Genomic DNA, 14,001 nt, shown 5'->3' on the forward strand with positions numbered 1-14,001 from the left:
ACTGGGTTCCAGGTGAATTTACTCTGACACAGTAACATACATCTTGACACTGACACATCTGTAGTAATCTCACATTTTAGCTTTAAAAACTAAGATTATACATACAGCCTTTGTAGTTGTGAAGATACACTTAATTCACTTTAGGTATGTCATTTCAGACAATAAGCAGAAAATATACACCCAGTCAAGAAGAGGTTAATGGTTCGTAGAAACAGTGGAGGAGGCAGTTTTTTAGATTTTAAGGCAATAGAAACAGGTTATGAAGTGATGCATTCAGTTCAAATGATAAATAATAGAGACGGGACAGCAGAAGATCTGATATAAGGAAGCGTTTAAGTTCTTTAAAGAAGATCTGTACCTGTACGTTCGCCCTCTGTCCCCAATGTTTGTGCAATTAATCCGATACGATTCAGTCATCACTAATCTGGTCCAGTGGTCTTCTTGCTAGTAGCAGTAGTCAGTCTGATAACTTCAATGCAACCAGCTTCTCCTCTACTATGATGCCCAAGGAAAGGCATAAGGATCCTATCCTATCCTATATACCAATACATCCTTATTGAACTGCAATTCGTAACACAAATACCAAACTAGACCTGGTTTTAGGAAAAACTTTGCTTCAAGGCTATCGGCTATAAATCCCATGGAAGGTATATAAACTTTGATTGTGTCTATGGTAAAATGAGTAGAATTTTTTAGTCTAAAAGGCAGCATACCTTTATTTCTGAATCCATAATAAATGTGTCACCACACCAATCTGTTTTCTTTACCTTCACATCCTCAAGAACCAGACCTCTGTTGAGGTTTTAGTTCAGTGAACCAGCGTTAACACCCTCTCCCTGTCCTCTTCCACCCTATCCTTGCTCTTAGTGTCAGTCTCAACTCACCCCATCCTCCTCCAAAACCAGAAAAGGTACAGTTTGTTTAAGACTCTCATAATCCCACTCCTCCTTGACATGTATTGTTACTCTTCTCTCTTCCCTTCTTGTAGTAATTCCCACTTCCTCAACAGGGACAGTTACTCTTAGTTTCATTCTCTTGCGTGAGTCGCACTCTGCCGTCCTCTCGCTCCACGTCTCTGTACAGCAGGGATTTCTGGGCTTTCAAGCGGCAGGCCAGGGACATGAAGATTGAATCGACGTTTTGACTCTCTTTCGGATCCTTTGCCGACGTCTCAAACAGCAGCATGTTGTGGGAATCGGCAAACTTCAACGCCATGTTGGAGGGCACCTGGGGAAACAGCAGTAGTTGGCCATCAAGTTGCTGGCAAATGACTTACAAAAGCATGTTGGAGTCTTTGTGTGTACACCAACCTGTATTTGGTCCACAAGATCACACTTGTTTCCTACCAGAACTCGAGGCACTGATGCTGATACTCGATGGCCATTACACTCCTGGAACAGAGCAGGATATAGCTGGAGACTGAACAATACTGGAAAAGCATTTGGGAGAAGGAGGCATCTCACAACAGCGGTGTACAGTGGCTGATGGATCTAAGAGCAGACCACAGCAACCTCCCTGAACAAGAGCCAGTAACCATCATAGTGGCAGACATTCAACAAAGAGTCTCAGGTATGAAAAACTGGACAGCACCAGGGCCTGACATGGTTCACACCTACTGGTTGAAGCTAACTTACCTCCATGAGCGCCTGGCAGCACAAATGACCCAGCTGCTAAAGGATGGGACCCACCCTGAATGGCTAACTGAAGGCCGGACAATCCTGATCCAGAAGGATCCCCTAAATGGAACAGTTCCATATATATACAGTTGTGTTCCAAATAATAGCAGTGTGGATTTCAATTAGTGAAGTCATTCAATCTGTGATTGAAAACAGGTGTCAATCAGGTGGCCCTTATTTAAGGATGAAGCCAGCACATGTTGCTCATGCATTTCTCTCTGAAAACCTGAGAAAAATGGGTCGTTCCAGACATTGTTCAGAAGAAAAGCGTACTTTGATAAAAAAGTTGATTAATGAAGGGAAAACGTATAAAGAAGTGCAGAAAATGATGGGCTGCTCGGCTAAAATGATCTCCAATGCTTTAAAATGGAAAGCAAAACCAGAGACACGTGGAAGAAAACGGAAGACTACCATTCGAGTGGATCGAAGAATAGCCAGAATGGTGAAAACTCAGCCAATGATCAGCTCCAGGATGATCAAAGACAGTCTGAAGTTACCTGTGAGTACTGTGACAATTAGAAGACGCCTGTGTGAAGCTAATCTATCGGCAAGAAGACCCCGCAAAGTCCCACTGTTACAAAAAAGACATGTGCTGAAGAGGATACAATTTGCCAAAGAACACATTGGCTGGCCAAAAGAGAAATGGAGAAACATTTTGTGGACGGATGAGAGTAAGATTGTTCTCTTTGGGTCTAAGGGCCGCAGACAGTTTGTCAGACGACCCCCAAACACTGAATTCAAGCCACAGTACACTCTGAAGACAGTGAAGCATGGTGGTGCAAGCATCATGATCTGGGGATGTTTCTCTTACTATGGTGTCGGGCCTATTTATCGCATACCAGGGATCATGGATCAGTTTGGATACATCAAAATACTTGAAGAGGTCATGTTGCCTTATGCTGAAGAGGAAATGCCCTTGAAATGGGTGTTTCAACAAGACAACGACCCCAAACACACCAGTAAGCGAGCAGCAGCTTGGTTCCAGAACAACAAAATTAAAGTCATGGAGTGGCCAGCCCAATCCCCGGACCTTAATCCGATAGAAAACTTGTGGGGTGACATTAAAAATGCTGTTTCTGAGGCAAAACCAAGAAATGCAAAGGAATTATGGGACGTTGTCAAATTATCCTGGGTTGGAATCCCTGTTGACAGATGCCAGAAGTTGGTTGACTCCATGCAACACAGATGTGAAGCGGTTCTCAGAAACTGTGGCTATACAACTAAATATTAGTTTAGTGATTCATAGGAATGCTGAATCCTGGATATTTTTCATTTCATACAGTAAATATTTGAGTTTGTAAAGTAAAATGCAGACACTGCTATTTTTTTGAACAGCCCAATGTTCATTTTTCTTCATTTTCTGTAACATAATTAAAGAAATGTCTGCTTTTTCTTCATGTTTTGATTTAGAATATAATGTGCAGTGTTACCAATGCATGGAAATAAAAACTATTATAAGGACTTTGGGCTTAACTCAATTTTTTAACCTGACTGCTATTATTTTGAACACAACATATATATATATATATATATATGTTTCTCATTCCTTTTCCCAACATAAAAATTGCATATATCTCCACATAGTGCCATCTTTCTTAACAAAATAGTACCTATTCCATTTTGTTTTTGTTTTTCTGATTGTTGTCTCTTTTTTCTTTTTCCTTTCTCCTCTTCACATATGTTTGTATAATGTCCCCTGTTCTGTCTTTATACTTGCTATCACAATAACAAGAGAAAAAATAGCCGTCCTTTGCCAGGGAGACATGTTTGGCCTCCCTGCTTAATCTGCACACTACTGCTTCAGCTGTAAGATGCTTGTGCAAGCAGCAGCTGTGAAAAAAAACCTGAATAAATTTTTCCGACTTTCTCCTGAAATATTAAGTGTAAAAACAACTTTAATGTCAAAAGACAAGGTATAATAAATTATTCCTGGAGCTTTGGCTTCTTCCCACTCCTTTTGAACAAGGATTATTTTGTTGTATTGGATTTGTTGGTTTAATTTCTTTTCTCTTTTTTTGCCTTATGTTCAGTTAACTGTCAAATCAAATCAAAATCTCTGTAGCAAAGGCTCGGCCTGCATCATTAGACACTAACAAAGTATTACGTTAGTATGAAATGTATTGCCAACCTCTATCCATGTCTGCAGGTTGCGGAAGGAGGCCATCTTGGTAACATCGTACACAAAGACCACTGCGTGCACATTACGGTAATAGTGCTCCACCATGGATTTGCGAAAGCGCTCCTGGCCGGCTGTGTCCCACACCTGCACCTGTGGAGGTAGATGGAATAAAATGCATGACTCTAAGATTACAGGTCCTTAACTGCATTGGTGTTTGTTTGTATCAGAATATCCAGCTGTGTGAAAAATCCAGACTTTCAGGCTGAGTTTGTTGCTTTTCAGTTTTGTTGTTAACAATTGTAAATCTCCATGAAAGATAAGACAGCCATGTATCTGGTTTATAAGTTTAAAAAGCCCTATAGAAACCAGTGTGTGGCTCTGTACATGTAAACAGGTAATAGTGCCAGTAAAATCCAGGCTGCAGAGTCTCAGGAGAGAACTGTTCTGTAGCATGATGGGATTTTTGTGTGATCATAAGCAGTATTCAGCTCCACCTGTTCAGTGGTTTGTTGACACAAATATCTAACCAGCCAATCACATGGCAGCAACTCAACACATCTAGTCATGTAGACATGGTGAAGATGACTTTCTGAAGTTCAAACTGAGCATCAGAATGAGAAAGAAAGGAGATTTAAGTGACTTTGAACATGGCATGGTTGTTGGTCTGAGTATTTACTGGGATTTTCACACACAACCATCTCCAGGGTTTACAGAGAATGGTCTGAAGAAGAGAAAATATCCAGTGAGCAGCAGTTGTCTGGACCAGAATGTCTGGTTGGTGTCAGAGGTCAGAGGAGAATGGGCACACTGGTTGAAGATGATAGAAAGACAACAAGAAGTCCAATCAGCACTGCTTCCAACAAAGGTCTGCAGAACATCATCTCTGAACACACAACACGTCCAACCACGTCCAAGCAGAAGACACACCGGGTGCCTCCTGTCAGCTAAGAACAGGAAACTGAGGCTACAATTCACACACACTCACCAACACTGGACAATAGAAGATGGAGAAACGTTGCTGGTCTGATGAGTCTCCATTTCAGCTCCACATTCAGATGCTAGGTTCATAATCTGCTGGAAACATCATGAAAACATGGATCCATCCTGCCTTGGATCAACGCTTCAGGCTGCTGCTGGTGTAATGGTGGTGGGCGATCTTCTTGGTCCACTTTGGGCCCCTTAGTACCAACGTGGCCTGGTTTAACCAGCACAGCCTACCTGAGTATTGTTGCTGACCATGTCCATCCCTTTATGACCACAGTGGAGCATCTTCTGATGCTACTTCCAGCAGGATAATGCACCATGTCACAAAGCTCAGATCATCTCCACCTGCTTTCTAGAACATGACGATGAGTTCACTGGACTCCAACGGCCTCCACAGCCACCAGATCTCAGTCCAGTAGAGCAGCTTTGGGATGTGGTGGAACGGGAGATTCTCATCATGGATGCAGCCGACAAACCTGCAGCAGCTGTGTGATGCTTCATGTCAATATGGAGAAAACCTCTGAGGAAGGTTTCCTACAACTTGTTGAATCCATGACACCAGGAATTAATGCAGTTCTGAAGGACAAAGAAGATCCAACCCAGTAATAGTAAACTGGACCCAAGAAAGTGGAAGAAAATCTAAAAAGCAAGCTGCTGTCTGGCTAGCTAAAGTTCATCACATACTTACTTACAAGCAAGTTTATCCAAGTCATTAAACTGGAACTTGCTCCCAGTAAATAAAATAATTATTGTGAGGAATAAAAACCAGATTTAATCTCATCCTCAGTTAGATCATGTATGGCACCTGGAGCTGCTCAGTAGCAGCATTTTATTGTTCAGATTTAACCGGAACAAGGATGCAAAAGCTATTTTCCTTTACTGACAAATCTGATCAGAAATAAAGGTCATATAATATGTAGACTCAACCATAGCTGCCCAAAGTGTGTGATCAGAGGCTCTTTGCATATCAACAGGGACAGCTCCCGACACTCAGCTCAAGCCTGAATTATCTTCTTTCACCACTTCAAAAGACCACCCAGCGTTGCATTAACATCAAAGCTCAGCGTCGTCAGACATTTATATCCCAGATTATGGCAGAACATTAAGAAGCCTCCATCCACTGATGCTAAATTCGTCTATATAAGTGAATATAATGTTTTTCAGTTTCCACCATGAAAGATTTATCAGCAGAAATCTCTCACCAAAAACAAAAATACAGAAAATATAAATCCATTTGACAAAATTTTTGCTGAATGCAATTAAACTCTGTTACACAGTGAAAGAATCCTGCTGGATGACTTGAATGAACAACCATTAATCGGACACATTTCCATCTGCATCTACACTGAGCGCTCTGCTATTTATATCCTCTGCAGCTTTTGTTGTTGCCAATATGTGTGTGGCTGTAATTCACCAGCCAGACAACCAGTTTTTTTTATTTATTTATTTATTTGTTTGTTTGTTTATTTTTTACCTTCACTGTCAATCTTAGTTAAGAGAATTTAAGTCATTTTAAACCTGAAAGTTGAGTGGAATTTTTAGCTTTTCATGGTAAAATGATCATGAGTTGGAGCTTTACAATCCTGACATAAAAGTAGGATGTAGAATCACTCAAAAAAAATATCAACAATTTTGGTTTACAGCTGAACATTCTGGTTGCGTTAACCTTCACGATGCCTCCTGTCTGAAATGACATACCTAAAAACACTACAAAGGCTGCATGTTTAATCTTGGTCTCTACAGAAAGCTGAGACGTGTGCGATTACTAAAAACCTGGAACTCAGTAGAAAATGTCAATTTTTTATCTCCTCTTAAAATAAAATCACTTTACTTTCAATGAAAATCAGAGGACAGCAGCCCAGTTCATGTAGGAATGAGTAAAGTAATATCTAATGAACTGTGCTACAGCTAAAGGTAAAGAGTGAACCTGAGCAGGTTTCCAGGTGTTTAATAGAGATGTTACGCAGGTAAATATCTCAGGAAGCCATCGGCCAATGATGATGATGATGATGATGATGATGATGGACACCTCTATCAATGGTCAGAGTCAGGAGGATCCAGGGATAGCCCCACATTCACCTTAGAAACACCATGAGGATCCAGAAAGAAGTGAAGCCCAAGATAGTCTATAGCTGTGTTTCCATTACAGTTGTTGGCAAAATAAAAGCGATATTTCTAACATTTCGCCAAAGTGCAGCTGCGATTTGCAGGTGTTTCCTTTGACTGGTGGTTAGCGCATTAGCCGTTATTCTCGTAGAGTCTCGTCCCACGAGATCCACTTTGAGGCGGAAGGAGATTTGTAAATCTTTGTAAAACTCTGCGGCTGTGTCCGAATGTCCACCCTACTCCCTCACCCTTCGCTCACTACATAGGGCTGCACTATTTAGCACACTACATAGTGACTCATTCTTTTGCCGATTTGGACTCAAAGCTACCAATTTTTTCCTCACCGCAGACGACATGACTACCAGCCATCACCATGGCAACCACAACAGTCATCAAGATGTCATTCCAAATCCAATCCAAAGTCGTGTATAAATATTTTTATTCCTTATGTTGTATTTTATTCTTTATTTGCTAATATCGTGCAGCTAAATTTTTTCGCCTCCTTGGGCCATGTTGAGCTTCTGCCCGCAATGCATTGTGGTCTATATTGACCCATCTAGTGACCATCAATGCTCACTACTTTTCAAGGTGCATTGTGGGTAATTTTGAGTGCCCAACTTTTTTCTCTCTGGACATTCAGACGCTTTAAAAAATGGCGTGACCCCTAAATAGGGCACTATGTAGGGAGTAGGGGGGACATTCGGACACAGCCTGCATTTCGCTGTTGTTTTCTATCAAGGATGACGATTATATTTTTTTCTTTAATTATTTGTAAAAAGATTTCCGTCTCCTCCTGCGTCTACTCATACTGCACCATCTTTATTTGAAATGAACTGGTCACGTGACCCCCTACGTCATGTTCGGTGAAGTGTAAATGCGAGAAAAGTGTTTCCATTACACTTTTGCGATATACTTCTACATCGACACGTCTAAAAAACCACCTCATGAGAGAGTAAACCGTTTGTAGTGATATTTAAAAGTTCTTTTCTAAATGTAGGTGTTTCTATTACTGGCTTTTTATTGCGATATTTAGCTTTTGAGCAAATTCTAGGGGTAATGGAAATGCACCTTAAGATAGGAACAGTGAATCTTTCACTATAAAACCTCCTTCATCTCCATGGAAACCAGCAGGACCTTCATGGTTAATAAAAAAAAAAAAAGGCAGTAAGACCTGGTTTCTGGTTCTGGCTGCTAGCTCCAGAGTTTCTGTCCCACCGTGATGAGACAGACGTCTCTGGAACCAGCAGAGTCTCTGCTGTCATGTGACTCCCTTTGTGTGGAGAAATTAGCAGAAGCTCTAAAGTGGACAGAGATGTTCTCCTGGTTTCTACATTCACATATAACTGCTTAGAGTTTGAACTGTGTTTTGTTTGGATGCCGATGCTTGGTGAAGTCTTTTAACTGAGTGTCTCGCCGTCATTTTTGTATGCTTCATGTTAGGAATTTGTACTTAGCAAAGACAAAAATCTTCTTTACTATCTTAAGCTGCCCAGTGTACAGGAGGCTCTCATGAAGAAGGGGCTAAATATACCCAAAAAAGTGAATGAAATTGTTCTGATAAAGAAAAGGAAAAAAAATATGAAAACATAAGGTTAAAAAAGATTATTAGTATATTGTTTCAGCCTCTGTAATTACAGCTTGAATTCTTTGACTGAAAATCGATACTCTTCATTTGTCGGTTTCCTACTTTCTTGTGTGATCGCAAGACTGAGTAAAAGTTTCTCCTGATGAAGTTTTAGGTTTCTTTGCTTTGTGGAAAGATTCATTACAATCCTGAAAAATGTCTTTATCATCCTCTCTGTACCGCTTAGTCCATTAAGGTGAGCTGGAGCCTATCCCAGCATTAACAGGTGAGAGGCAGGTACACCTGGACAGGTCACCAGTCCATCGCATGAAATGTGAAAAATGCCCAAAATTTTCAATTCTATCTGTGCATTTACTAACTGCAATCTCCTCTTTTCTTTTAGCTGGTTAACCCCATAATCGTCATTGATTTTATTCAGACAGTAATCAATTTATGTTTCAGTTAACCTGAAACAACACTCAACAAATCTCCTTTCCTGCTCATGCTTTGTCATGTTTTATTTGCCATTTTAAGAAGTCATTGATCACTTTATTTTTTACTCCAATTTTTATAAATTAATGGCACATTCATTTATTTATTTATTTATTTAAAGTTCCAAATTGAACAAATAATGATACATTTAAGTAGTTATTGATAAATATATTTATTAATTTAATGTATAAAACACTGACATTTAATATTTTAAGTTACAATTTCCAGTAATTAATGACTCAATTAATTATTGATGCATTAATAACTGTATTTGATTAATTTATTCCCCAATTTAATAAATCAATAACACATTTAATAAATTACTTAATGCTGTATTTGTTTTTCATTTTGGCACTTTTCTTCCTCCGTACATTAAAATGAAATATTTCCATGTGGATTAGCTATGTGTTCAGGCTTTGAAGGGGACTTTCGATGACTCAGAAATACTCCCCTGATGTGGAAAGTGAAGTGTTTGTGTGCTTGTGAATCAGCATTCGGGGGCATCTGGAGTTTGCACAAAAAGGGCGACGGGAGCAAATAAGAGTTTGTTTTATACTGGCCGACCAAGCAAGGTGGGGAAACTAAAAGGATAAAAAGTCTCAAATATTCAAGAGCTCAACCAAATGAATGAGTGAATACAACTAACCTGTCATTTTACACTGATGGTCCACTCCAAATGGAAATAATTCCATTCTAATCTCATGTTTACCATGATATTACAGCAACCTACATTTACCATGCTGCTGGTTTCACTGGAGCCAGAGTTGTTGTTACTGAGAGTGATTTATGATTTCCACTCTAGCTTATGTTAACACATTTAACTGAAATTATTTCCAGTTTTAAGATGCTTGAATGTCATTATTTTCTCCATTTGTCCTGTTTTGTGACACATTAATTCTATACTTTGAACAAATGTCTCAAAAAATCTGTTTTTGTGCATTTTCAAGCAATTTTGTGATGTTTTTTTCCAAAGCTTTTCATGAAGATATTTCAGAAAAATGCTTTAGCTCCAAGTATAATTTGTTTCTGGTTGTTTTTTTTTTCTTTCTTTTAAAAAATGCATCTTAACCAATGAGAAAATTCATATAATAAGAAGTTAGCAAAGCAACTGAAATTCATACAGCTTCTCTTTGTTCTATTGTTGAGTCCAGAGACCAGTTCTGGTCTGCTGCTGCCATCTTTGGTGAATTTCTCCAGCATGTTAAGGACATTTTTAGATAAATGTCACATATCTCCATTATTGTTGTGACTAGTGTTACTCTGGCTGTGAGGAGAAAATGGCCCTGTGTCATCCCCTGGCAGACAGCTGCAGCTGATCAACAAAGGAAGAGGAGGAGGAGGAGGTGGAGGTGGGAGTGAGGAAACACCACTCATCATCATCCAGCCCCCCCACAGCTGTTTTTACCTTGATAGTCTCCCCTTCAATCTCCACCGCCTTCTCCCTGAAATCCACGCCGATGGTGGCCTCGGTCTTGTCGGGGAAGCTCCCCCCCGTGAAGCGGAAGGTGAGACACGTCTTCCCCACGTTGGAGTCCCCGATGACGATGATCTTAAAGATCCGCGTCTGGATGCTCATCTCCAGGGAGGAGGTGCTCAGGTCCACGGAGGATGTGATGCTCGGGGCGGCATCGTGGCCGCTGCTGGCTCGGCTCCTGCCGGCTCTGTGGAAATCCATGGAGGATGTCAGGATGGTGACATTGTCGTTTTTCGCTCGCGCATTCCCTTCTTTACCACCAGCTCCTCCGCCGCCCGGAGCTCGGGTCTCCTCCTCCGGGGAATCGTTGGTCATTATGCCGGAGGAGGCGATGCAAAAGTCGAGGTGCGAGTGTGGAGAGGAGAGTGGGGGTTGGACGGAGAGATGGATGAAGGGAAGGGAGGGGAAAGGAGGAGGAGGAGGAGGAGACCGGAGCTGCAACAACACCGACGATGCTCTCTTTCAGCAGCTGATGGAGCCTTAAAGGGAGAAGCAGTGAAAAAAGAAAGATATTCACTGGCTGATTGTTGGCCATGTTTTCCTTTCTAACAAACAAACAGAATCATATAATCCAGCGGCGGAGCTAGACTTTTATACCTGGGGTGGCCAGATCAGGTGTTCATTAACTGTAAACTGTGTCTCAACATTTAACGATGTAATTGAAGCCATTGCACAGAAAGTGAAACAGTTTTTTTTCACACGATCCAGTCACATGATCTGATCAGCCAATCATCTGATCACATTCCATAAAACAACATGGTTGTAACAGAGGAATTTGCAGCTTTCCCAGATTCCAGGCCCGATTAAGGTAATATGTGGAAGGTAAGAAAACACCAGAGTTCTTGCTTCTTCAAGTCAATATTTACATATAGATTCTCTTTCTTCCTCCTATTCTTTTAATTTCCTTTAGAGCAATTTGCAGAGTCTATGGAAGCCTATTAGCACCACTTGAAAATTACAAATACTGACAAGTATCTCATAATTATGGAAAAAACATCATAATTATAAGATTGAGTCATAATTATGAGATAAAGCCATTATTATTACATTGAAAGTAATAATTATTACATACAAAAAGTCAGTTATTAGATTCAAAATCATAATATGAGATTAAAAGTCATGATTATGAGATACAAAAGTTGTAATTATAAAATTCAGTGGTATAATTATGAAACAAAAAAAGGTAATCTTTCAGTTTTTAGTGACTGTGTTAATATGGAAGCCCATTCCCACCACTTGTAAATTAAAAATGTTGTCAAAGTATGTCCTTATTATGACATTCAGTCATTTTAAGTAAAAAAAAAGTCATAATTATAAGTTAAAACATTATTATGATATATATATATTTTTTTACAAACTCATTGTTATGAGTCATAATTATTTTATATCATAATAACTTTAAATCTCATAATGACCTAATGAATCTAATTATTAATTAATTATATATAAATGACTTTTAATCCAATAATAACAACTTTCACTCTCACAATAACTACTATTTAATCTCATAATTATGATTTTAAATCTCATAATTATCAGATACTTTTTCAATACTTTTATTTTACAAGCTGTGGAACAGGTTTCCGTACGTTCACACAGCATTAGATAGTTTTCCTCTTTGCAGCCTAATTCCTGACCTCATTTCAGGATGAATCTCCATGTCATCACTGACAGACTGCACATTTCATCATTATTATTGGACATTTTCACACATTTTCACATTAAATCAGACATTTTTCATCAATGTCTGGTGAAAGCAGAAAGTGTTTGACTCACCTTTTCAAAATCTTCTTCTAATTAAACTGCAGTGTGTTTAAGCTGCTCTGCTTCCATTTTGCATTTTGACTCACCCCCTTAAAGTCACACACACCCCCGCTTTGTTCACGCCAACACACTCCCCTCTGCTCGTCTAGTCTGATGATATGAAACTGAAACGCAGCCCGAATCACCAAACACTCGTCCTGTTTCAGTCGTGCCACTCGCCGTGCTGAACAAACCATCTCTTCCTCGCAGACATGCACACTTTCTCTAAAGAGATTCACATAATCTCGTCCTCACACACACGCTTGACAAACACACACTCGCAACGACGAACAATCCCAAGACTGCTGTCTGACAAAGCTCCCTTCATCCTCCGTAAAAGGCCTGTTTGTCTGAGAGTGATGCTCAGTGGGACATTCACACCCTGCTGAACACAAACCCAGCAGTCAAATATAGAATCCATTTACATTTTTATAATGAACCGAACTATTTGCTGGTTTTGTGCTCATATATGTGCTTGTGATGTTACACGCCTCTTTCATTACCAGTCCAACAACTTTTACATTAACTGGTTGATTCATTACCCAACCACTTAAAGAGGAAGACTACTAATACAAATTGAGAGAAGGTTAAATTGAAGATAAGACATGTGTCTGGTATCTTTGGATTTAGAGCCAAATCTCAGACTAATTTCCCATCTGAATGGCTGTAAGTTTGGATGAAATTGAACTAAATTCCAAACAGGATCAAAAGCACTTTATCAAAAAGGTATATTACAATTTTTTTATGATTGCTTACGCACTAAAACAAAAATAATTCCACAGTCAGTTTGACTAAATTGAAACTGACAGAATTTATTTATTACAAAAGCTGGATTCCTTGTTTCTAAGTCTAACTTATACACTTTTTATTATTTGTTTAATGAAAGTCTTAACTTTTTCTTTTATCCTTTGGTTTTATGGGCTCTCTTTTAAGGAAAGGAAAAGGCTGAACAACATTTTCAGGATCTGTTCAAAGTTTGGAGTCAAACTGGGAGATTTCAGTTCATGAAGAACGCTAACCCGCACATTATGGATGCTGAGTTTGTGATCATGCCTTCTAGTCGCTGCTATCATGCACCTGCAAGCGAAAACAAAAATTTCTCAATTTTTTTATTCCCTCAGCAATACGGCTGCTGAATTTTGACAATAGTATTTTAATCAAGTGATATTTTAACCTGTACTTTTGTCCATTTGTCTTGTATTTTTTGTTTTTTTATTGAGTTTTATTCAAAACTATGGTGGCTGGGAAGTGCAAACAATATTACATCCAGTGAAACACTTTTACAAGTTTACCAAAACACTTTTACAATTTTACTGAAACATTACAAAGATAGGTGTTACACCAAAATCTGTGATCCATCAGAATCTGTGACCACAGGGGGGCAATAGTGTACATATCTCTGCATGTACGTCCTAGAACACGGAGACAGAATGTGTTACTTTACTGTAGCTGCATTAAAATGACATTATAAGACTTCAATAAAAGTGTTTTCAAGACTTTGCTCGTTGTACATGCAGAGAAATGTACATTATCGCCCCCTGCAGTCACAAATTCTGATGGGTCACAGATTTTGGTGAAACACCTACCTTTGTAATTGTAAAAGTGTTTCACTGGATGTAAATTTGTATCGCGAAAATGTAAAGGTGTTTCACTCGATGTAATATTGCTTTGCACTTCCCGGCCCCCATATAAAACAAAGTGGTAACAAACAAAATGGTGGCCAGGAACTGAAGGAAAAATTATCTGAATGGAAAAAAAAAACTTTCCTTTTGACCTAAAAAGA

General features: G+C 39.3%; 1 protein-coding gene across 2 annotated transcripts; it reads right to left on the reverse strand.

Moving 5' to 3' along the window:
• Positions 1–529: 529 nt before the first annotated feature.
• rab33a (RAB33A, member RAS oncogene family) lies at positions 530–12,269 on the reverse strand. Of its 2 annotated transcripts, XM_041991042.1 has the most exons (5): positions 12,192–12,269; positions 10,347–10,894; positions 3,805–3,945; positions 1,311–1,391; positions 530–1,227 (listed from the first exon to the last, which is right to left on the reverse strand). In XM_041991042.1, the coding sequence occupies exons 2-5, from the start codon at positions 10,728–10,730 to the stop codon at positions 1,003–1,005; spliced, it is 831 nt and encodes a 276-aa protein (XP_041846976.1). In that variant the 5' UTR covers positions 10,731–10,894; positions 12,192–12,269; the 3' UTR covers positions 530–1,002. The 2 variants fall into 2 exon arrangements, with proteins under 2 accessions (XP_041846976.1, XP_041846977.1); XM_041991043.1 differs by lacking the exon at positions 12,192–12,269 and having other exon boundaries at positions 10,347–11,028.
• Positions 12,270–14,001: the final 1,732 nt, after the last annotated feature.

The sequence above is a fragment of the Melanotaenia boesemani genome, chromosome 7 (genome assembly GCF_017639745.1).
Source record: "Melanotaenia boesemani isolate fMelBoe1 chromosome 7, fMelBoe1.pri, whole genome shotgun sequence".
Classification (NCBI taxonomy): domain Eukaryota; kingdom Metazoa; phylum Chordata; class Actinopteri; order Atheriniformes; family Melanotaeniidae; genus Melanotaenia; species Melanotaenia boesemani.